The sequence below is a fragment of the Cinclus cinclus genome, chromosome 1, assembly GCF_963662255.1.
Source record: "Cinclus cinclus chromosome 1, bCinCin1.1, whole genome shotgun sequence".
Lineage (NCBI taxonomy): Eukaryota > Metazoa > Chordata > Aves > Passeriformes > Cinclidae > Cinclus > Cinclus cinclus.
In genome coordinates, this window is record NC_085046.1 from 140353996 (window position 1) to 140377924 (window position 23929).

The 23929-nt window shown below is 40.9% G+C and overlaps 1 protein-coding gene across 1 annotated transcript; it reads right to left on the bottom strand.

Annotated features, from left to right (window-relative positions):
- Nucleotides 1-130: 130 nt before the first annotated feature.
- ANXA13 (annexin A13) lies at nt 131-23764 on the bottom strand. The gene is made up of 12 exons (XM_062503834.1): nt 23750-23764; nt 22049-22123; nt 10616-10694; nt 8431-8525; nt 6681-6851; nt 6081-6114; nt 5920-5999; nt 4684-4752; nt 4364-4465; nt 2339-2414; nt 1430-1542; nt 131-250 (listed from the first exon to the last, which is right to left on the bottom strand). The coding sequence occupies exons 1-12, from the start codon at nt 23762-23764 to the stop codon at nt 131-133; spliced, it is 1029 nt and encodes a 342-aa protein (XP_062359818.1).
- Nucleotides 23765-23929: the final 165 nt, after the last annotated feature.

The following is a 23929-nucleotide window of genomic DNA, read 5'->3' on the forward strand; positions in this document are numbered from 1 at the left end:
CATATTTCCCAGCTGGAAAGAAAATAAATGGATTTTTTTCTTTTGTGTTAATGCCACATTTTTTGGATGCTTTTTTGGAAACTAATCAAGAGATGGCTGCTCAGCATGCCTCCTCATTCTTGATGGGCTTTTAGTGCAAAATTGCCAGCAGCAACTTTCTGAAGTCCCCAGAGGTGTCAGATCGGACAGCTTCAGCTAACGACTTCTTGTACATTTGCTGGAACTTCTCCTTTATTGCTGGCAGGTCGCTCTGAGGAGACACCAAGAGCCTCTTTAGAAGAGTGGTGAATGCTGTAACATGCCCTGCTCCTGTCAGCACCCTTGGGGTCTGATTCAAGGCCCACCACACCCAGTGGGAGTAGGAGAGGAGAACACAGGAGGTCTAAAAATCTTGGAGGAATTTCAGGTTAACATTTGAATTCCAGGTAAGCCTGTGTCAGATGATGACAATGAGGTCATCCTAACTGTGAAGAGGGCCTGAGTGGAAAGCTATGCCAGGTGGCTGGGAGAATCTCTGCCCAGTGGTGCTGTGCCAGCACAGCCTTGGTACTGGAAAAACTCACACAGGCTGGTGTGAACTCCTGAGGTCATCCCTTGGTGGCAAACAGGGAAAGATGTATGTCCCAGGAATATGTCTAAAAGAGTTTTGTTCCACCCATAGAAGTAATTTTCTGGTTACTGGGTGGGGAGAAACAAACTCCTTGTCTTGAGCTTTCCTGTAAAAAGGCACCTACAGCATAGGTGTGATCTTTATCACTGTGAATTTTAAATGTTATCATGACTACACTGTGTCTTAATAGAGAGAATACCCTGGAGCCTAATTTTTCTCACTATGGATCATTGAGAAATATGCTTTCCTCATGCCTGTGAAAGGCTCCTCTTCTGTGTCGACTGAAACAGCTCTGGAGTTACAACCTACACAGCTTAGAAGGAGTACTTAAAGACTGTGCTTAAATATCTCAAATGTCTTGTGAAGTTTTGTTGTGCTTTTTATAATGACAGTTAACTCCTTTGGAATTTATTTTTCTTCCCTCCTCCCCATCTGTTTTGCCCAGCTGCAATCAGAGAAAATTGGCAACATATGTTTATAAACAATTCTCAAATAGGAAACTGCTTATTTATCATTAATTAACTAGGAATTACTTTTACACGTCCTGCTGGGGCCAGGCCTCCCCATGGGTTGGTTTTAACCAGGTGCAGTTAACTCCACTTGAAATTGCCTACATGCTTCCTGGTTTAGCTCCTTTGAAAACAGATGCAATATCAAAATTAGAGGTGCCTGGGTACCGTGTGACCACTGATGTCACTGGGCTGAAAAGGGTTTGCTGAGCACATGATCTATCAGGACTCACTCCATACCCTCTACATTTGTATTTCTCCTGGAGTTGATGTGAGGCATTACAAGATACAGGGTTACAAGATACCCTACCTCAGCCCTGGTCACAAGGATGCGAATCAAGGTCTCTTCATCAGTCCCAGCTCCTTTCATTGACTTGTGCAAAAGTGTGGCAAAGTAACCTGGGCAGTCTTTGGCACAGCTGACTAAAGAAAAGAGTAAGAGGCCTCATTATACTTGTACATTTACAGGTTGTGATAAAACTTCAAGCAGAATTGAATAAATAAGAAAGAAAAGGACACTCTAGTGCTTATGCTTAGACATATGAGCTGGCAGGGCTTTTTTTTTTCTGACACTGATCTCCTATCAGCATGCAAGGAGAAATCTTGGAGTCTGAATGGGGATGTCCATTTTTCCACAAGAGATTACCAGCACTGCCATTCCACAGTGAAAATTACATGAAAAAGAGTGAGCATTCACCCCTATGGGATTCCTCTTGCCCATCTATTCTTGGGGTAGCTGCTCACTCTGTAGACCACAGGAGAAAGATGTGGGAGAGCCTAAATCCAGATGGGTAACAGCAATACCAATGAGCTAACCGGACACAGGGCACAGATTTAAATACCAGTCAAAGCCAACCCTAGTGCTAAATTGCTGTCAAGTTGCTGTACATTTTTGTGGTGGCTGGCTAGCACACTTCCCATGGTGCCCAAGCATCTGCTGGAAGTTATCATCAGCCATGGTCCCAGAGGCAGCATGGAAGTGGCTAGCTTGTGTTAGAGGGCAAATAATTCAGCTGTGGGGAAAGGAGCTGGGTCTGGCAAGTTTCATTTTTAAAACCAAAGAGTCCTAATCTCTGTCTCTTTTTTCCCCAGCAGATATGTTCACTCAGTTTAGGGGTAACTCAATGGCTGTTGCCAAGCTATACACAGACTCCCAATGACCAATGTCAGGTGATGGCAAGAACTAGAAAAGAGAGGTCTTGAAGCTATTGCTTTTTACCTAGAGTCAGATAAGCCTTCTCCAGATCTCCAGATGTTTCACTTTTAATGGATTCTTCTATGTCCTTCCCACACACCTATGAGAACAAAAAGGAGCCGTAAGAGCTTCTATCTGGATGTGTCTTCCCACTGTCCAAACCAGCATCAGATTCAGAATCCAATGGCAAAAGGTCAATCCAGATCCTTTAGAGCCTTTGCAAAGGGGTAATTTGAGGGCAAATGAAGTTCTCCTTTGGTGTAAGTGCTCACTGATCCACTGGCCGAGAGAAGGTCTATGCAATCAGATTAAGTGGTGGAAATCATCACTTAAACATCACAATGGTTAAGTGATGGGAAACCAACAATCAATAATTTGGATAATCAAGCAGTCCCAGGTATCTGAAAGCTTCTAGGACAAAGAAGCTGCAGCTTCTTCTTGAGTGACCCCTGGTCAGCAGAAACTGTTCAAACTTTCTCTAGCCCCTCCATCAAAGATTCTGGATGGCTCCCACATAAATAATTTTTGGAGGTTTACCAACTCTATGAAGTTCTCTTAATTATTGTCTTTGGCTTCCCAGGCAAAGTTTACAAGCACTGTGGTTGTCACAAAGTTTTTGTATTTGGAGGGAATTGGAGAAGCAGTCTCTTCAAAACAGAGTTTATCCTGATTCTGTGAACTTCAGGAACATCAAAGACTTTTACTTTGCTCTGCTTTGCATATCAGGATGTCCCTGCATGATTCAAGACTCTGACTGTTATGTCAGAGGTGGGAGACTGTATGCTCAAGGCAGCAAGGGCATCATGTAAAGCTTTAGGGCTTAAGTTCTGCAAAGCACCAGCCTGGTTTAGATCTTGCCCTATGTATCTCTCCAGCTGAAGACAAGGGCATGTTTGCAAGATTCGGTCTCTTATCTTGGCCTGCTTCAAGTGCAGCCAGGCAGGATGTGGTGGGTTGGTTTGGGCAACCTGATCTGCTTGGCTTTAGGAATCAAAAGTGAAGGTAGCTTGGCTATTGGAACATTTAGCTGAACCCCCAGGGTTTGGGCCACTCCAAGGGAGAGAGTATCAGTTTGTGACTGGGTTTGTTCTCCTGCCAGCAACAACCCAAAACCTGGATTAAGCTGCAAATGTTTTTGTAGCTATTGGTTCCTTATTATGCTGACACTGAAATAAGTCTTTGACTTGAGCTCTTTTCACTTCCTAAGGCTACAGTTTTTTTATGAACTCAGAGTCTTCCTCAGGACTGTGAGCTAGAGGCTGGAGGGAGACTCTTTTCCTGAGAAATTCACTGCTGAGCTTCCACCCTGCTTCTAGGAGGAGGACCTTGGATCTCCCATTGCTTTGACTTTCAGAGGTAATTTCCAAGCAAGATATCCCCATATTAGCTCAGGTTCAGGCCCAGGCATGAACAAAATGTCCCTGCTGGGCGATACAGGGAGAAGAACTAAACAGCCAGAATCCTGCTACCTACTTTGCCTTATCTTTGGAGACAGGGGAAAGCACATCAAAGCACCTGCCCGGTGTGGGCAGAGAGGAAAAGGCTGGAGATAAACTTCTTCTCAGCCAATATGAGCATATGACATGGGGGGAACAGGAGGAGACACCTTGCCAGACTCTGTTTAGGAGAAGGAGAAGAAAAGACCAGAAAACAAATCCTTCCTTCAGGGCAGGAGTTTGTAAACCTGTCCCTTTGCTGCAGGAGGGGGGGCAGTACACTGCCTTGCAGCTGTGGGAAGGAACAGACATTGTGACATTCATTTGGCTGAATATTGTGTAGGTTATGAAGGGGAATGGGTTGTTCACTGGCAGAAGATATAGCTTCTCCTGTAAATCACCTATTTCTGTATGCTCAGGATACAGTTGTATAAATATGTTTTCCAAGAATCTTAAAGAATTCAAGAAGTTATAAAATGGCAGATAAAGGATTGTTCATTCTACATAGAATCATTTAGGTTGGAAAAGGCTCTTCAGATCATTACATGTCCTTGTAGGGTCTGCACCTATATGTCAGGGCCCATGCAACTCACATTGCAGAAGATAAACTCACCTTTTCATAGGCTTGAAAAGTAGCTCTCAGCTGGCTATAGCTTCTCTTTGCTAGGACCACATTGAAAGCCAGCTCCTCTGTTCCCCAGCGGCCCTCTCCTGCCTTCAAAATCACATGTTATTTTTTGGAAGCACTTGTTTATACACGGTAGAGACATGAGACAGAGCCCTTGCTCCGCCAAGCTCCTGCCCATGCCCCCCTTGCTCCTCTCTTTGTGCTGCCATTGCACCTGCGCTTGGTTTTTTTTTTAGTCCCCTAAGGCGGCCCTTACTGAGCAGCACGGGAAAAAAAAAAAAGGATTTTTGCACAATTGCACTTACTTTATACAGATCTGAGGCGTCTTGCTCAGCCAGCTCTGCATTGACCTGCTGGGTCTCGTCTCGGGTTGCCTGCAGAAAAGCAGCCAGCCATAAAAAACGCCGGACCAAGCGCTGGTTGCGTTGCGGCCGGCGGCCCCACAGGTGTTTTGGGTGGAGTTCTGCTGCCATCTGCTGACACGAGCCCGGTGATGGGCACGGTGACTCCCTGGGCCGGCTGCCTTCAGACACGACCCCTTTGTGCACAGAGCGTTCATCCCCCAGCTCCATGTGCTGTGCTGGGGCCCCGGGGACACCGCAGAGCTGGTGCCCCTGGAGCAGGAAGGTGCTCCGTGCCTGCAGCGAAGTGCTGATGTTTCTCACAGTGCTGGATATGCCCTGGTAACTGTGAAATGTTTTCCTGACTAACCTATGTGCTCTGAGCATTCACCAACACTGCCATCCCTGGGAGAAATGATGGACTGATTCATTGAAAAAAAAAGGAATAAATGTATGTGCCACTCTTGAGAGTATATAAGAGATTGGAAAGAGTTGTACTGGTGATTCCCAGAATGAGAATCTCTACTGTGATGTATTTAGTGATGTGACTCTTATGCCGTTAAAGCTTCTTTTTATCTACTCAGTCTTTTCATTGCCCAGGACTGTCAGGTCAGACTGACCACCACACTGCATTCCTCGATGTGCTCCTATTTCTATTAGTTCTAATGTGTCTTTATGAAGGTATTGATTTTTTTTCCTGTATATCATTGAAGGGATTTAAAACAAAATGTGTTCTAAAAGAAAAGACTATTTTTTGATGAATGAGAAACTAACATAACAGCAATATCTTTCTTAGTTGTTCTGTATCTGAATTCTAAAATCCTTAGCTTAGATGGAAATAAGATTGAGTGGTTTGGGGCAAAATTCAGAATAATGGGGCCGTGAGTTTGAATGAGTATTCTAGCCTTTACCACGGTATAAATAACAGTAAAACAATCCTGTTATTTTCAAAGTATCAATATTAAAAAAATTGTCTGTGGCTTCATAAACAAAAATTGTACATATTAAAAAATATTAAAGTCTCTTATACTGATGAATGCCTTTTGTTTACAGTAATTATCTCACATATTATCTCACATATGTAATTATACTACATATCAGAGCTGCATTATTATAAAATACCAACCAATACTTATTCTCAGGGAAAACAGGAAATATCTCTGTCAGGCAGCTGCATAAGAGGAAAGACCCCAGCCTCACCTCTAGCACCATGATTAATATCTTCCGTAGGGAGCCACTGGTGTCACTTTTAACATCAGACTCTAGATCCCTATCAAACACTGGGAAGAAAAAAAATCCATGAGAGTTCAACCAGCAAGAAAGGATTTAAATGAAGGTGTTTGAAAGATAAAACTACTTACAATGTTTGTAGGCCTCCTTTATGTTTGCAATTTCCTAGGAAAACAAAAAAAAATAAAGTAATACATAAATATATAATATTTATTGATAAATAAACGAGCAAACAAAACACCAGCAAGTCATCACCATGCCTGTAGTGTGTGAGGCATAGCAACCATGGGAGTGGGAGAAGTCACAAATTCCCAGTCCCTGTTGAGGACAGTGCTTTGAGGGGTGCCTGATTCATGCAGGCGTCCCTCTGATTTTCCCTGCATTTAGGCAAGAGCTAATTTTTTTTTTTTCCACTAGGATCATGTTCCTGTACCTCTGAACCATCAGAGCAGTGCCAAAGCTGCCCTTTAACATGTGTCTGGGGATTCTTCTCATCAGTGCTGCCTCCATGCCACCCAAGGCACAGGAGTAGAATAAAGGACGGAATACAAATTTTATTTGCCTGAACTCCTGTTAGGGTTCCAGCTCTAGCATGGCAATCTTATTGCTGCAAACACTGGCAAGAGGCATTTCAGCCACAGAAGCTGGACTGATCCCTCTTTCTCCTCCCAGGGATCCTCTTGGTGAGCTCTGCCCTGCTGCCTAAGGAGGGTGACACATGATGCCCCAACCTTATTGTTTCGTGTGCAGAGAATCTCAATCAGCAGTGACTCGTCCGTCCCAGCTCCCTTCATCGCCTTCCGAAGCTCTCGGGCCTCGTACTCGCAGGGCAAGTCCAGCAAAGCCAGCACAGCCTTTTCAAAATTCCCACTCAGGTCTCCCTTCAGATCCTCTTCCATCTCCTGTGGGGACAGTCAGGAGGGTTAGAGTAAAAACTGAGGTGGGAGTAGAGGATTTCCTAATTTGTTTCAGGAAATCTAGTGATTTAAAAGCTCAATCTGTACCAAAAGTGCCAGAACATTTTTAAAAAGGACTTAAAATGCACAGATTTATTTTTTGTTTTGCAAAGTAAGTTCCCTAAAAATTTTGCTATTTTGCTTTCAGATTGACTGATTGTCCATCTTCAAAGACCAGCCAATATCAGTTCAGTTATGACTCTTAGTTGTGTAAACAAATACAAACTAAGAAGCTTCTCTGTCAATTTTGGTTAAAACTGACTTTCTGGAAAAAGCAGCAGATTTCTTTCTGCAAGGTACTTTTGTGCCAACAAACAGCATTTTTACACACACACACACACACACATCAACCTTAAATCAAAATTTAGTAAGACCCTAGAGAAGAGCTGGCTAGTGCATGCTGAGGATGCCAGCTGAGGATGTATTTGAAGTCCTATCTGCAGTTAATATTTCCTGCACTATGGGAAGCACTTGACAAGTTGAGAACACTGAATGAGAAGTCCAGCTCTAAGTCTATTATTCTCAAGTTCCTGCTTACACAGCCACACGTGAACACTCAACTACTCAAGTCAGAGGCTGCCATCTGTGTTGGAGCAGTTTCAATACACACACCATAAATGCTGCAAGTTCCTGGAGAAGCAGGACAGTGAGATGGTGCCACTTGTTCCCCCTCCCAAGGGATTCAGGCTGCCAAGGAAAGCGATAAGGGCTGCTACAAGCTGATGTCACTGCAATGTCTTATGGCATTTGATAATTTCTAATGCCTATTTTTATTAACTCTCATTATAGAACAAAATTTATAGTATTTATATAACCAATATCTGTATCATGCTTGCTGTAAATTTTACATGTAGAAAGCTTTCATTCATCTTCAGTGCTGCCTGTCTTATTGACACTGATTAATGAGCAAGCAGACACGAAGAAAATACCAATTTAATAATAAGGTCTGCAGGATTCAGCTGTTTACTGAAAAAGTATTTTAGAAGCTTTATTTTTCTTACACACAAAATTATTAAGGCAGATTTTGCCTCCTGCAGAAATCAAGTGTTCAATGAAACTTCTTAGCTTTGCAACATGTTCTGCTTCTACTGGGAGAAATCAATAATAACTTCTATTAAACTCAATACAAATATAGCTGTGAAAGATCAGATAGTTTCTCTGAGTTTGCATCCGGTCTAAGTGGGACTCTGACTTAAAATTTCCCTTTTTTTATTAACTTATTTTCCTGGGTATGCTGAAGATGAACACAAGCTGAAATATTTCCTATTTCAGTGATGAATTATTTTCTAGCTCTCCCAGCTTTGATTAAAATGCTGTGATCTGGTTCAGGCTGACTTCAAGTAGACTCTGAGGCCTAAAATTAGAAATATAATCGGTATTTTAGAAGATAAAATAAATTGCTGAATCAGAAAGTTACTGGTGTCCTCCTTAAATCTACTATGCCCTTGATATTTTCAAAAGCAGAAGCGTATAGGCTGTATTTCCAGAGGCAGTGGTTTCAGACAGGATGCTTATTTTAAGATACCTTGTTATATAAAACCTTGTACTTCTGTTTTATTTGTTGTCTCTGCTCCGATGTTCGACTTGATAAGACTTCAATAATTTTCTTTTCATCGGTTCCTGAAAAAGAAGTTGTGCATAGGGATTATATAATCAGGAATCTAATACAGAGGAAAGAAAAAGTGACCTCTAAATAGAAAAAAAAAAAATCATGTACATATCTCCCCAGTGGTTCCACCTTTAGGATTTATAACATCTAAGGTAATTTTAACTGTAGTCAGCTACACTGTTCAGACCATAAAATAAAAGCTCACCATCTCATGCTGGTCATATCAAAGAGATTGAGTCTTCTGTTTGAGAAGGGCAGATACTGCTCCTAAAAATCAGGATTATGCCCGTGCCCATAGGCTCACATACATGTTTTTGGAGACAATGTTTGAGTGGTGATCAGCCACCAGATGCAGTTTATTATGTTGTGTGAATGCTGCACTGGCACTACAGAATGAGGACAATGGGGCAAGAGGCTGGGGCAAGCCAGGATGCGTTTGAATCAGCTTCATTAACCCAATGCCTGCATGTGAAGCCTGTAAAGAATTGGTTTTATTTTGCTGCATGGAGTCAGGAAAAGAAGCTGGAACCAGCCTGGATGCTCTCAGTCTCTGCCAATGCTGTTTTGCTTGGCAAAAAATCAGAGAGAAGCAGGAGTGTGGGATGCCCAGGGAGATGCAGCTGCTGTGCCCATCACAGAGGGAGCTGAGCACGCAGCCCCCTTCCAGGGGAGAAACCCTCAGTCAGCTTTGAGCTCTAACTTATGCAATGGATGGAAGAAGGTTCCTGAAGGAACTGAGCTTGCTCTTGTGCTTTTGTTGCCCTCTGCCATATAAACAGATGTTTGCACGAAACAGAGCTACTGGAAGGCATTTGTTACAGCTAAAAAGAGACAGGACCACAGTGATGTTACCTGGATGTAGGAAAACACAATGTTACAGCTATTGCATTAACACAGGCGGCCAGGTGCACTTCCACCTAAGGGCCAGCAGAGTGACTCTGGCATTATTTCTTCATGACAAGTACTGAAATTGAGAATGTGAGCCAGGACAGACATGTGAGCCAGCCTGTGATGGGCACTGCCCAATGCCCACAGCATATCAAGGGTTAGGATGGAGGACCAAAGGCAGCAAGACACATGCCAGGTCTGCTGATGCCCACGCTCTGCCATCTCAGGCTTTGTGCTGTGCTTCATCTCAGGCTTTTAGGAGCAGGAACCAACAAGGGTTTCTGAGTAGCAATGAGCACAAAGGATAAAGATACAAATTATATTGGTATTCAGCAGCAGCTGGTATGTTCTCATCCCTCATATCACCACCAGGAACGTGGAGGAAAACTTCAGTTTTCCAGTTCTTCCTGGAAAGAACTGGAATGTTGTCCAGTTGTCCAGTTCTTCCTGCTTAGGCAGAAGGTATGGTCCAATTTTAGAAGGAATGATACTCCTATTTGATAATGTTGGGTTAAACTCTCAGTTAAGAGAGTCCTCTGGGCAACTGTCTTGTGATAGCTCAGTTGGTATGACAGGAGCAGTTCCTAAAATTCAACACTTAACTAGCTGATTCTTAATGTCACTGTGATACCAGGAAGAAATGCTTAAATACATATTAACTGTGCAAATACCTGGAGTAAATTAATAACTTATTGATCTTGTCCACAGCCGGGATGTTCTTCCTTTACTGAACATGGTCACCTCCACGGACCTTAGGATCCCATGAAACACTATGCATCCCTCACTGCAGATGGAACTGCAGTGGGCTCTGATGAAATATAGAAATGATGATATTCTTTACTGGTCCCTGGAGGCATGAGAAAGGATATATAACCATGACCTTAATCTGACCTGGCTAGCTGGGCCCTGTGACTGTCAAATTAGTCTTGGTAACTTGATGTTCCTATCACAGGGAACAAATACCATATTTACCCTAATCCTCTGGAGACATGCAATTATCAAGCTAGATCTTACCAGTCTTTGAGGAACAAGCTGGCTTCCCTTCCCATTTATCTTCATGGGTGTGAACATTCTTTGAGTCAGTATATGACAGAAAGCATAAATATTACCTAAAACTGGTTTGAACAGTTGGCTTGCCTAAGTTCATGTATATACTCTTTATAATATTAATCTGCCCTTTGTACACAATCCAAAAATCTACTATCTTTCTTACCTGCTCCTTTGCAGGCACTGTATATTTTCTTGGCATCTTGCTCTGCATCAAAGCTGTGATGGTGTCGCTTGTGGGTTGACTGGGAAGACAGAGACACAACAGACACATGGGAAGCAGTTTTGCATTAGAATGACAGCAGTTTGGGCCAGGTTCTTGCTTGATCTTAATTCACACCACCTAAACCTTGAAGTTCAGGCTGGGCTTTGCTCAAATACTGTATCTACCCCTAGGGTTCCTGGAATGGATCCACAAACTGCTGTCACCACATAAAAAACTACAGTGGTCTATACAACTTTGTCACCATATACACACACACACACACACACACACACACACACACACACACACACATATGTATGTCAACCTACATAAGATGTCGCCATACGACATACATGACCTATATAACTTTGTTCTGCCAGTCCTGGCTTATTGAAATAATTTAAAGATAATAACTTCATACTAGACATTTTCATGCCAGATCAAATATTATTGGTTTGTGCCACATTCCTCTGTAGTACATTTTTAAGTACTGTGAGCAATCCCAATCATCTGGATAAAAACTGCTCCTGAAAACCTTTCTTGTATTGATGCATTCATGCAAACAAGATAATTGGAGATATACAATGTGATAAAGCTGGGGTTTTTTGTTGTTGCTGGGGAGGTTTCTTTCGTTAATTTCATTAGTTTAGTTTATTTTTAAATTTTGACAAAATTATACTTGTGGCTTACCTCTAGCTCAATCTACAGGGACAGGATCATAACTCAAAGTCCACAGCCACTGCAGCAGTTTACAGCCTGACATATCAATGTAAACAGAAAACCATGTCTGCTCCTTCTAATCTGACAAACTGTGAGTCACAGGGGCTGTAATGCTGGTATGCCCTTCATTCTGCTGTTTCTCAGAAAAGGGTAGAATTATCTGAGACCACAAAGACAGCAACAATTTCAACTCCTCTAATATGATTAATCAAGTGTTTTAAATGCCCAAACTCTAAAACACTAGTAGAAAATAGGTCCTGGGCTCCTAAGTCAAGTAGCCAAGTCAGTATGCACACCACAGACACGGGGGGCTAAATGGGCACTGGCAGAGCTTTGACATTTCCATTTAAATAGGCCAGAGAACATATTTTATTTACAAGTATAGACTCAGTCTAAAAGTCTCTTGGTATGATTCAGACGTTTCATGCTGTCATCTACTAGTTCTGGTGAAAGAGGTACAGCTCTGGCTAAAGGTGTCTTCTGTCAAAAGGCAAAGGATCAGTTCTCAAGGAGGAAACTTCAAATCCAGTCCCTACACTGCTTTACCAATGTGCCTTTGTGACTGACTGAAGTCATTTAAATACTTGGCTTTTCCAGTACAGTTAGCAGCTAGGATACAACCTACTGAAACAGGAAGTTATTTTTACAACTATAACAATTAGGAAGGAACAACATCAATACAATAATTTCTCTTCAGCTCTACAGCACAAGGTAACAATTTGATTGCCTCATCATTACAATAAATATTGTTTTTAAAGATGTATCCTGCTGTATGCTCACACAAGTGCTCCCAAACCTTTCAAACAAGATGGAAATAGTTGCATATACATAATTAATATTTTCTAGTGGAGATTTTATTTGACAGTCTCCAAATTTCCCAGGAGTTTGGGTCAAAATAGAAAGGGAAAAACACAAAGTTAGAAAGCAGATGTACTGATAGCCATTCAAAATGAATACTTTTCAGTTTTCTATTATGGCAGAATGTAGGTGCTTCTCCTTAGATGACATCATGTACAAAGGAAATGGACTGACAGGCTGAGAGAGCTGGGCTTGTTTAGCATGGAGAAGAGAAGGCTCCAGAGAAATACCACTACTTTGGCTCTGTACTGTTAGTAGCTTATGGTAGATCTTGCTGTCTGTGTTAGGCAGCCAGTACTGAAGCTATTCTAGAGTTTTTTACAAAGCAAACCAAAAAGACCAAAGAAGCAGCTGAAAAACAGAAAAAAATGGGGAAGATTTGTAGCGCAAAATTCAGAGAAAAGTCCTAACATACCAAATGTAGATATTTGACTTCTTTGTAATTATCCAAGTGCTAATCTAATTTATAGACTCTCAGATTCTCTGCAACAATAAGAGTTGAGAAATGTTGCTTCACATTCACTTCCTCTTGACCTAGGACAGAAGGTGCAGTGGTGAGAAGTGAGAAGTGAGAAGAAAAAGACTTCATCTGGGATTGTCTCCCACTTTTCAGACATTCAGCCTGGACAGAAACACCTGCACAAATACACAAAGGCAGGACCTGGTTTGTCCTTGGCCTTGGCATGCCCACCACCAGAAGTGCTGGGCTGTGGGAATTGTCCTTCTCATGCTGGTGCTGCTGCCTCTGCAGCTCCCACTGCCCCAACCCTACTGCAGGTGCACCTGGTCATGGTAAGGTCATGGCAGGACTTCCAGGGCAGTTTGCTCTCTCATGCCTTGATGGCTGGTCAGATATCCTCAGGTTTAGTGAGCCCCTCATTCCTAGGTACAATACAACCTGTATTGTAAGTGTTGTGTTTGTGTGCAGGAAAATGGTACCACCAGAAACTGAAATAGCATTGTAGATCCATGATTATTCACAAAGAGAGAAACATTTCTTTTCAAGGCAAAAATCATGCAGGAAGGAAGGCCTGTTTTGATGTTCAGGACATGCTTGCTTTAAAGCACCAGAGGAATTCAGTGAGTCAGCTCTGCTAAACCCACTGTCTTCAAAAAAATCACTGCAAGACATTAAATTATGTGCCTGAGGGATACCATTCTTATAGTACTGTGTGTAATACTAGCATCATCTGTATAGAGAGAAATCTGACACTGTGGTAAGTGACTGTCAAAGCCAGCCCCTGGCTTGTCTGAGAAGCACTTGCTAAAATTCACTACTTGCTGAGTCCCATCCTTGACCTTCCCACTGACATAGCTTCCCAATGCAGGAGAGGAATAGCTGTTTCAGGGCTGTACTCCTGTGGATTTTGACAGAGGGATTTCCTGTAAGGGCTTCATGGCAAAATCAATTGATGTTTAATACCATTTGTAACCTGTAATAATTTTTCTTCTGAAAATATGGTCAGAACCACTTTAATGTAGTTCTTTTTTAGAGTTGAGATTTAGATTAGATTAGTTACTGATATAAAAGTACTCTAGAAAATTTGATGAGAGCATGATGTGGAGTCTGAAATATCAGGTGGACAGATTGCAAACAACTTTGAAGCTGGATGTAGGGTGTAAAGGAACTTGCTTTCACGAGTCCACTTCCATCCATTTTTTAATTTAATTTTCTTCTCATTTCTATCCTATAGTTCTAAATTAATTAATGTGACCAGAGTTCTGCTGGTAAAAAATACTATTTTCACTTCCAGCATAGTTGTATTTATGGCCTGTGTTGACTTGCTTTCTCTTATCCTGAATCATTTTTTGTCTCTCTCAAGCATATTTTAGACAATAATCTGTTTCCCTTTCAGCTTTGGCTAAAACTGCCACCGATTTATTTATATTAAACTGGACAGTTTATAAAAGATCTAAAACTAAATTGGTTTGTTCTAACTTGTTTTAAAGCACACCAAGTAGTTTTTCCTACTATAATTTACATCTGACTTTAGGGAGCTTAAGATGAGTTTATAGATGAAGATGATCTGCAATGCTTAGAGACGCTTTGTAGATTTTTCTTTTATGTTTCAGCATGTGGAGCCCTTATGGAGAACAAATAAACAGTTTAACAAAGGTCTGCAAATCCAAAAGGATGTGGTGGGGGCGAGGGAACAAGTGCTCTGATGGATTTAAAGCATCAGTAGGTTGCATCATCATTGGTAGGTTGCTGCAATACATTGCAGACACTCCTAAAAATCTAGACAATTAAGTTTGCTGTAGATACAAAGTGCTCATCTGTCAGAAGACAAGAGCAGAAGAGCTACCACGAACTTGTCAGGTAATTTCCTCTATTGCAAAAGAGAGCTCTCCCTGAAAACAGCTGATAATACACCTTGAGCAATCACAGCTATCTTTCCAATTCCATGGTCTCATGATGATGCCATGAGCGTGCTCAGGAACAGGTTTATGGAGGAGGACAGTCAGAGCAATGACAAGAGCAGCTGCTTGGGGTGCTGGTCACACGCTGCAGCTCTAACAGAGAGTGATGCTGATGATGTACATGGATAAATGCAGGCATAGACTCTTAAAAAAAATCACTGGTAAGAGCTAGGAGAAGTGTGGCTGCTGACCAGAGCAGATGAGATGCAGCTCTAGCAGCTGCAGTCAAAGCTCTAAAAAGAGCTGGATTGATCCAGGTATGCTGAGTGCCTACCCCAGGCTTCATTTTTGCCAGGTACAATTTATGTGCTTTATTTAGTGGATGTCTCTTTATTTAGTGGATGTCTAACTTCAAGCTTCTTTTTGGCTGCCATTAAACAGAAATAAAAATTAAATCTAAAAGTGGCAGCAGACAGAAAGGGCAGACTGACCCAGCCATGCTCTTTACAGCATTAACTCATGCATTTGAGTGGGATCAGGAATAAAATTTGGGGCAGTATTCGGTTGTCTAAACAGAGGTCTCTGGTGCTGTTAGAGGGTAAGCTTCCTGCTTCTGTTAGACATCAGTGGTCTCCTGTGGGCCTGCACCCATCAACCTGATGTGAATGTCTCACATATCTGAGAATATCACCACTGGATACTGGACGTGGGCTACACAATCATGCCAGAGTTTTCGCACTCATTGTTTTCCTCTTCACATATATTTAATTATCTTCAAAACATGCATTGAAGAAAAATGAGTTTTTAAAAACAATGACAAAAACTAGTTCCATGTGCATCAATCTGAGCTTTCCTTTCTACCAAGCAGGTGAGCACCAGCAATCTCTCTGCCTGATTTCTCAGAGATTTACAGCTCCTGTCTGCCTGATTTTGGTTCCTCTACGGCCTACTGCAGCTGAAAAAATCCCTGTGATGGGCACAGTCACAATGGCCCAGCATTGTGCAGATCCTCTGGTGTCTTAGAAGGGCTGAGTTCATGCCTCAGTCTTTTGTTCAGGGGATTATTAATACAGTCTTTCTGTTCTTAAGATTTCCAAGAAACATTACAGGCACTACTAATTTTGAGATTATCACCTTGCTAGTAAATTAATCTAAGGTTATCTGGTGGGTTCAAACATTTTTAGCTAGTATAACAGATATATACATATTGTAGCATCTTGCATCCCCTTACATCTCATTTCTTTGGGAAGCCAAGTCCCAAACAATCCATAATATCCTAAAGGTGAGGAGAGAAAAACAAAAATAACACTAATCAAAACAATTGAAAACACATCCTAGATAGGAAGCTATATAATCTGTTGAGATTTCTTAATTCTCACCATGCACAGTCACAGAGACACCAGTACAAAGACCTTTGAGGAGCCCAGTCTCCAGCTAAGGAACCATTTCTCCAGCTCAGCACTGTGAGAGCTGTCAGGACTGGTTTGGGCAGAGCTTCTTATTCTTCACAGATATTTAATTATTGCTGTAGGCAATGGTTAAGTGAGTTGACATCTCAAGGTGCCTTCCAGTTCTATGATTCCTGTCTTTATCGTTTGTGTGGAGAAGAAAATTTATTTTCTCTATGTACCAGGAAATATTCCAAACCATCTAACCTTGTTAGCGTAACTAACAACAGGATCAGGGTGTGCATCTCATTGGTTAAACTGTATCTAATACACTTGGATCACAGAAGACAGCTTTTGGCAAATTAGAACCTACATGATTAATTTTTTATAAATACACACATAGTCAGGATTAATTATTTATCTTGGCAGAAGTCTTTAATAAGCTATAATACAACTGGAATCCAGGGTTAACTAGACTAACAGTAATGACACGTGTTCTTAGGTCTTGTGGTTAAAACCTAGTACATCACGTGTTGCCAGGATAACATCCTGTTATCAGAAGAAACTCTGAACTCCCACCCAAAGTAGTCTTTAAGAGAACCCAAACCTCATCACTCATCTCAAGCATTTCCATCTACGGAGAATAATAAAACACAAGAACAAACATAGGAGTAGGCTGCTGTATTTTGATCCTGATCTACTTCCAAAGACAGACTGAAAACATGATGCTACATTTGTACTTCATCCATTGTCTGATTTACTAGAGCAGACATTCCCAGTCATAAAAGGTTGACCTGCTGAGAAAGCTCAAGACCAACAATCAGAAAGGGCAAAAAAGAAGATAAAGCACACTGCAGTGTGTGGGTACTCCCATGAGAAAAACTTCCAAATATTAGAGCTGTTTAATGTAATGGCTGAGCAAAAGAAACAAAGAGCAATTACTGATAGGCAAGGTCAGGTCTCATCTAGCTGGGAAAGGCCACTCAGGGTGAGGATATCTCGTCATTAGCAGATGATGCGTTCACTATGTCCTATCAGACTCTCACCAAAGTAAGAGATTGTTCTGCAAGCTCTTCTTCAATAAAGTTCAAGTAATGGGGCTCAATCATTCAGGTGGAAATTTCTGTGAAATGTAAAGGCTTTTACACACATGTCAGAGTAGATGGGCACTAACATCTAAAAACAAACAGAAGCAAAAAGCTGTGGGTGTGTTGGCAGCAGGGCTGTATCAGCAAGCACCGGGGTTTGTGCTGTGGCATTAAAAGGTGGGGCTGACAAACACATTTTTGGCAAATGAATTGGCAAAGTGCAACCTTAAGACGTCTTTTCATCCACAAAGTTCCTGCTTCACCTGTTCTGTAAAATGTACCTCTCATTTTTGTTTGTTTGAGCATTTTTCTCTGTCAACCACAATATGCAGCTGAAAATTTGCCAACTGCCTCCTTGCCTGATCTGAGAACGGTATCAGTGTCTCCAAATGCCATCTGCCAGCCAGGCTGTCATTCCCCCAAATCCTTGCAGCTGTTTTGTGTCTAGCAGCTGCATGACAGCAACGCACTGTCAGCTTGCTTGTTCCTGATCAAAACAATTTCTATATGAATTCTGTACTGGATAATACAGTATATGTAAGTTTTATGGATTAGTCAACAGCCTTTGCAATTACTCTGTTAGTCTTTCCAAACCAAGAGTTCAAACCTTATTTTCTACATCTGGGACTAAAACTGTAGTAACAAAAAAATTGAAATAGAATCAGTCACGTTTACTTTTTCCTATTACAAAAAAGTGGCAATAGTGAAGGTAATTGCTCTGACAGTTACTTAAACTGCAAAATTAATACCATCTTTCCCCTATGATGTCCCTCCTGTTTCTAGTAGCTGTTAATATATCATCTATGATCATTTTTTTATCCAATTTATTCATGCTCATCACCATGACAGAGAAACCCACAAATAAGAGAAATATGTAGGTTTGGGGTGGTTCTCTCATGATTTAATTTTATATGGTCAAGTTTTACTGTTTTCAAAACTTTTTGTGGCTGATTGAACACCTTAACACAGAGTACTTTTAAAATCTGTTAGCTACCAGGGCATCATGCAGTGGGAATGCCAAAGCTGCAAAACTGCACCTTTTATTTCTAGAGGGTTCAATCCAGATGCTTAAATAGAGACACCACTGAGACGTGTGAGAGCACCCAGCACCTGCATGAGACTGGCAGAGGGGACATGAGGCTGACAAGGACCTGGCTGACCTGGTGGGGCTGCTGAAGCTAAGGTAGGAAAGCATGCTAGAAATCTTCAAAGACACCATGCCTGTGTTTAGACATGAGTCGTGCATCACATCACTTCCTTGGATTACTTCTCTTGCAAATGGAAGCCATACAAAATGCAAACAAATGGCTTTATTCGCCACAGATAAATCTAGTATTTCAAGTTGGCAATAATTCTTTGTTATGATGGGAGCAGACTCCTTTTATTTTATTGACCATAACACCTGGTTGGAAGACACTTGGATAAGAGCATATTTTGCCTAATTTTTCAGCTGAGATACCAGATTTTTAACTCAAGTATTCTTACGTCTTATTAAAAACTTGACACTCATTACCTATGCTAAGACTTACGATGAGCTACCCTTGATGGAAGTGAAGTAAATTCTTGAGTATGCCAGCATACAAGATTACATAACTTAAGAACACCTGCACAGTGCTCAAATCCATGGGCACAATTTTGGGAACATCATGCTCATCCTAACATGTATTTAAGAGGTCAGTTATTTAAAGGGAAAAGAACTTGAAGGATGTTGCACCCCATCAGGGAAGCTCCAAGATGACAAGCTTCACCCCTTGGTCCCTTCACTGCTTCTAAAATACAATCTCTGAAAGACACTCTATCTAAACACCATCTATACATTCAAAGACACATCTGCATATTTAGCATCCAACAAACCAACCGTGCCTATAGAACTTAGAGGTTTGCTTGTCTAACACCTTTCTACCTCACAGGAAGGAGGTGGAGGAAGTTTCAAGATAGTTCCAGGTCAGCAGAGTCACCTAAAGCAGCAGTAATCCATCCACTGCTTCAGCCACTAGTCATAGATAACAATAAAGGCAGAGTCATTTTCTGGATAGCAACTGTTAAAAATTTTATATTATTTTAAAGTGGCTAAGTTCTGCTTGACATAGGTTGTAACTTTTTGCTGTGTCCCCTGCCCAGTTGTTGTTGGGCAGGGGAAAGTTCCAAGGTTTGTGAGAGCTGGCCTTTCAGGCACTTAGCTTCATGGTTTCTCACAGAAACCTGTAGTTTCCAGCTGGTATAAAAAGACCAGGAGAGCAGCTCAGACTTCTTCCACAGGCTTTATTATAGTCTGTGAAGGGGTCAGGCTACAAATCCAAAGATGGGGGATCACACATGTACTTTTATAGGGTTTGGGGGGATCACAAGTAAACCAATGGAAACAGGGTTAACACATTTTGGCCAACTACATTATCTTTCTTTCTTTGGGACAGCCAATTATAAAGAATCAAATCTAACCAATAATATTCTAAAAAGATAAGAAGAAGAGCTTACATTTTTTCAAACATGAGTCATTCTAAGCAAGTAGTTTTTCTTATCTCAAAGGAGATGCCAGGGGGCCCTCACAGGGATATCTGCAGAGAGATTTGTCTCTTGTACAATAGGTAGTTAAGAGTTGTGGGGCTACAAACTGAACTTTATCTGAATCATATGGCTACATTGTGTAAATCAAAGACAGATTACAGAGAAATCCAGAGCTAATAATCTGATAATTAAGAACAGTAAAGATAGATTGTAGTGAAATGTGAACAACAAGAACATTTGTAGTAGTTAGAATAGACAAAGCTAGCAGCTTAAATATTACTTAAATATTAATGGCTAGAGTGGACAGCCCATTGATTGTGGTATATGAACTGTAACAACCATATTCCAACATGGAATACAGAACTGACCAAAACCCCCCCAAAAAACGACCTTAGGGCATGTGAAGATGACCATGTAGCAACCATCTGGTAACAGAACAAGGAACCAATACAGAGGGAGAAGACCCTTAATATTACCATTGGTCTAGAGTGTTGCATGAGGAATGAGGAGTTTAGATTGTGAGGGTTTAGTTGCTAAGAGGTTTCTTTGTTCAGGATCCCTCTTTTGAGGCACCTAAGCTTGAGCTACCAGATCTCATCACTGATTGGTGCCAATAACCCAGCTAATAGAGATGACAGTCTAGTGAAAGAAAACTTTTTTAACAGTAACAACAGAAATTAGTACAGTATATTAAGTGTTGTACACAAAGAAGAGCATTAGACCCCAGATACTTTGGAATTTTTAATATTTTTGTAAAACATAACTGCTTGACCTATTTACATAATGTAAAAACATAAATGTAGTAATTCTGATATTTCAGATGGATTCTATTTTTTTTTTTTTGCCACAAATGTATCCTAATTTTTTTCATGGGTAGATGCTTTTTAACACCTACTACAGCAGCACTCACAGGACAGCCACAGATCTAAAAGCAACAGCAAATATCCAGGATAATAAGGGACTGTGGAAATGAAAAGAATCTGCCACAGCTCTTCCCCAGTGGTTGGTAGCAAAACAAGAAGTTATTTCTGTTTTCTGCTGACTGCGGGTTTATGGCCAATAACTGAACAAGAATTGCCTGTCCCTGAACACTGGTCTGCCAGGGGAAGCAACAAAGAGCAATTGTTGAGCTTCATGATGAGATAATAAAATCATGCTGTGGTAATACTTGTACTAGGGAAACATTTCTACAAGGACAGTAGTGTTCACAGGTAACAGAGAAGTCCTTGTTAGTTTTGTGAGCTTATGCCCATGAGGGCTCCTTGGGCAGATATGTTCTCCAGGTAATACTTTTCAACCTTCAAGTTATCTAACCATATGGGCCACAACAACCTGCCATCCCCTTATACTACAGAGTCCTTCCTGGAAGAAGGTTTAGTTTGCTTTGCAATGACAAGATGAAACTCAAGAACCTCAAAACATTTGCTGAGAACCTCAAAAAATTTGAATTAAAACCAAACAACCCACCCAACCCCAAGATCAATTGAGCTTACAAACACCACAGAATCATGCATAAACAATCTTCATGGATTTTTGAGAGACAGAAGATTTTTTTTTAAATGACACAATTTCACATGAGTGAAAATCCATCAAACTTTTCAAATCATAGAACGAAAACCATTGCTGCTATTCCCAAGTTGTCCCCAAAGCATCTTCCTTATAGCAGAGCAGCTATCTAGATTTCCAGGTGGATTGACTCTGAGTTAACATTAAGGACATCAGATGCACAGATAAGCTTGATACAATTCTGCACACACAGAAAATAATCAAAATACTTTAAATTATGAAGGATGTGCAGTCAAAAACATTGATTGCAGGAAAAAAGTTCTGGACTGAGTTCAGAGAGCAAAAAGCACATGAATGTATGCGGATTTGGAGTTGTAATGTTGCATCAGGTGCAGCTCTTAATTGGGAGCTCAGTTTCTGAGAGAAAGGTATACACTTTAGGGTTGGTTGGAAAATTTTTGCTGAAAGCTTTTTTTTCAGTAAAATTTGATACTTTTGTTCAAACTAACATGTTCACGAAGATACAAATTTTAATGAAAGCTCCATTCTGACAGAGCTGAAAAGTTCCGTTTTAGCATCCACATAACGGAAGCTTTTCACTGAAGAATGGTTAGCTTTCAATGAGAATTCAATTAAAAAACAATAGTTTAAAAAAGAGTTTTAAAACCTAAGCTCATTTAACCAAATAAAATACTTCATTTGATACAGATGACTCATTTTATACTTCTCCCAACAGAAGGTATTAAACAAAAATTTAACTTCTGAAATTTCAAAGTGGAAAATATTCTGTTGTATTAATCAACAGAATGAAAGGACACATTTTTACCCAGGTTTCTAGCACCAGTATTGACCACAAAAGAGAAGCTGCCTCTGTGCATTGCAGAGCCTCCCAAAGCCACCATAAACCACAGCAACAGGTGCTGCAGCACCGCAGTGCCCCTTTCATCCTCCACAAGAGAAGTTCTTACTGGCTCATCTGCTGACAAAGTGGGAGCCCCTACGGCTGGTTTCCGTATTTCCTCCGTGAGTTTGTAAGACTGGCTCTGGAGGTTTAAAAAAACACAATGCGTAAGACACTCGTGAGCCTGTGGTTACAAAACATGAGATTAGGAGAAACAGCAAACTGCAGCTGAAAAGCTCTGGCAAGAACTTCTATTTTATTTTCTGCTCTTCCAGAAGCAGTTCTCTGACACAGATGCAGCCATTTCTCCAAGATTACCTGTAACTTTCTAGGAACAACAGAGGGATGCAATTCCCAGATGAGTCTGGGCTGAATGATGGGATTCTCTTCTAACATGGGATCACCCCTGTTCCCACTATAACCTACAGCACAATTGTGGTGTACTGCACCCACACCCGAAGTAGTCCAGCATGGAGCTCATACACCTGCTAATACCTGTGTATTTCCAAACACATCAGTGCTGTGATCACTCCTGCCACAGATACACCCCCTCTGGACAATTTAAACATAAATTGAGCATGTTTGCCCTGCACTGCATTCCATGTACAGCACTGAGAGGCTCTCCAGGGCAGGACCTTCAGGAGATGTCTTTTGACAACTCTATGATGTGTGTGTGTCCAGTGCATCAGGAGCCTTCTTGGCCTTGTCTCCTGTGCACAGGTGTAATTGCTGGATACAGGGAGTGCTGCTGAACTGCTCATTCATCTCCCCTTAGGACAACAGCCAGTCTGCAAAAAGATAGTGGGACAATAATCTCATTCATAGGGAGACATTTGTAGCTGGAGCTCTGTGCAAATTGTATGGGGTGCCTTGCTCACTCTGAAAGAAAATGTCCCAGGGAGCTGGTCCAAAGGCATCAGAACCTTGGCATGTCTCCAGGCCTTGATGAATTTGGATTTAAAAAAGAGTTACATGATAATACAAACCTTACAGAAACTCACTTTAGCCTGTATCAGCAAGCAGGCTGTTTTCTATTTATACATACTGCAATACTGCATGTATTCTACATTCAAGGAGAAAATGCAGTGATGAATAAACATTGCTTTTATCCTCTAGTTTCAATATTGGAGCCAAGATCCCCATCTTCCTTAGCTCAAGCTACTTGACTTGCAAAGGACAGATTATTCAGAGCTGTCACACAAAAATCTTTGACAATGAGGTAATTTTGAGGTTAAATGTCTGCATACAAACAAATGTTAGCAAAAATTGTCTCCGTCAAAACTCATACAGTAATTTGATGCAGTAAATCCCAACACTTGGATTTTTATCAGGGCCTTCTCTAAACACTACACTTTGAGATTACTTCTTTCCCTTTGTTCTGTGATAAACAGCCAAATTTTGAAAGTATTGGCCTTTCATATATCTTTAAAATTATTTTAGTGTTAAGAATGTCCCAATGCAAATTTGCTGAATTAACTAAAATTATCCTGTGTCTAATTTTTTTTTTCCTCAGAATGATAGTACTGCCCTGTTTAAGCCACAAGGAGCTTTAAAGTACTCAGGACTTGTGTGTTGCAGTAATAATTTCATTATTCATGTACTACAATGAAGCAATGTTACCAGCTGCATACAAGTTTCACCCATAAAGTAGATTTTGAGTTTAAATCTTTACTTGCAGCTGTATTAATGCCTTATAAAGTGAAAATTGGCAAACATAAAACCAGGGAATTATTGCATTCTTGACAATCCAAATTAAGTAACTACTTACATGTGAACTGCCCATTTTTGCTTAGCCTGAATGTGGAAGGTGCAACTCTTCTGGTCTTCAATAAAACAAGGATGCAGTTGAAATAGATAAATACTACCAAACCCTGGGTTAATCAATAACTTCTGACATTATTTAAATTCTAGTCATTGCAAGGTGGGGTGTATTCATTATTACCTGGTG

Bases quoted from the DNA above. Each gene is read 5' to 3' on its own strand.
- ANXA13 (XM_062503834.1), bottom strand. The intron at 4,753-5,919 runs GTGAGGCTGGGG...GCTTTTCTGCAG, and splicing joins TATTAATCATGGTGCTAGAG to GCAACCCGAGACGAGACCCA. The intron at 251-1,429 runs GTAGGGTATCTT...GTGTCTCCTCAG, and splicing joins TCCTTGTGACCAGGGCTGAG to AGCGACCTGCCAGCAATAAA.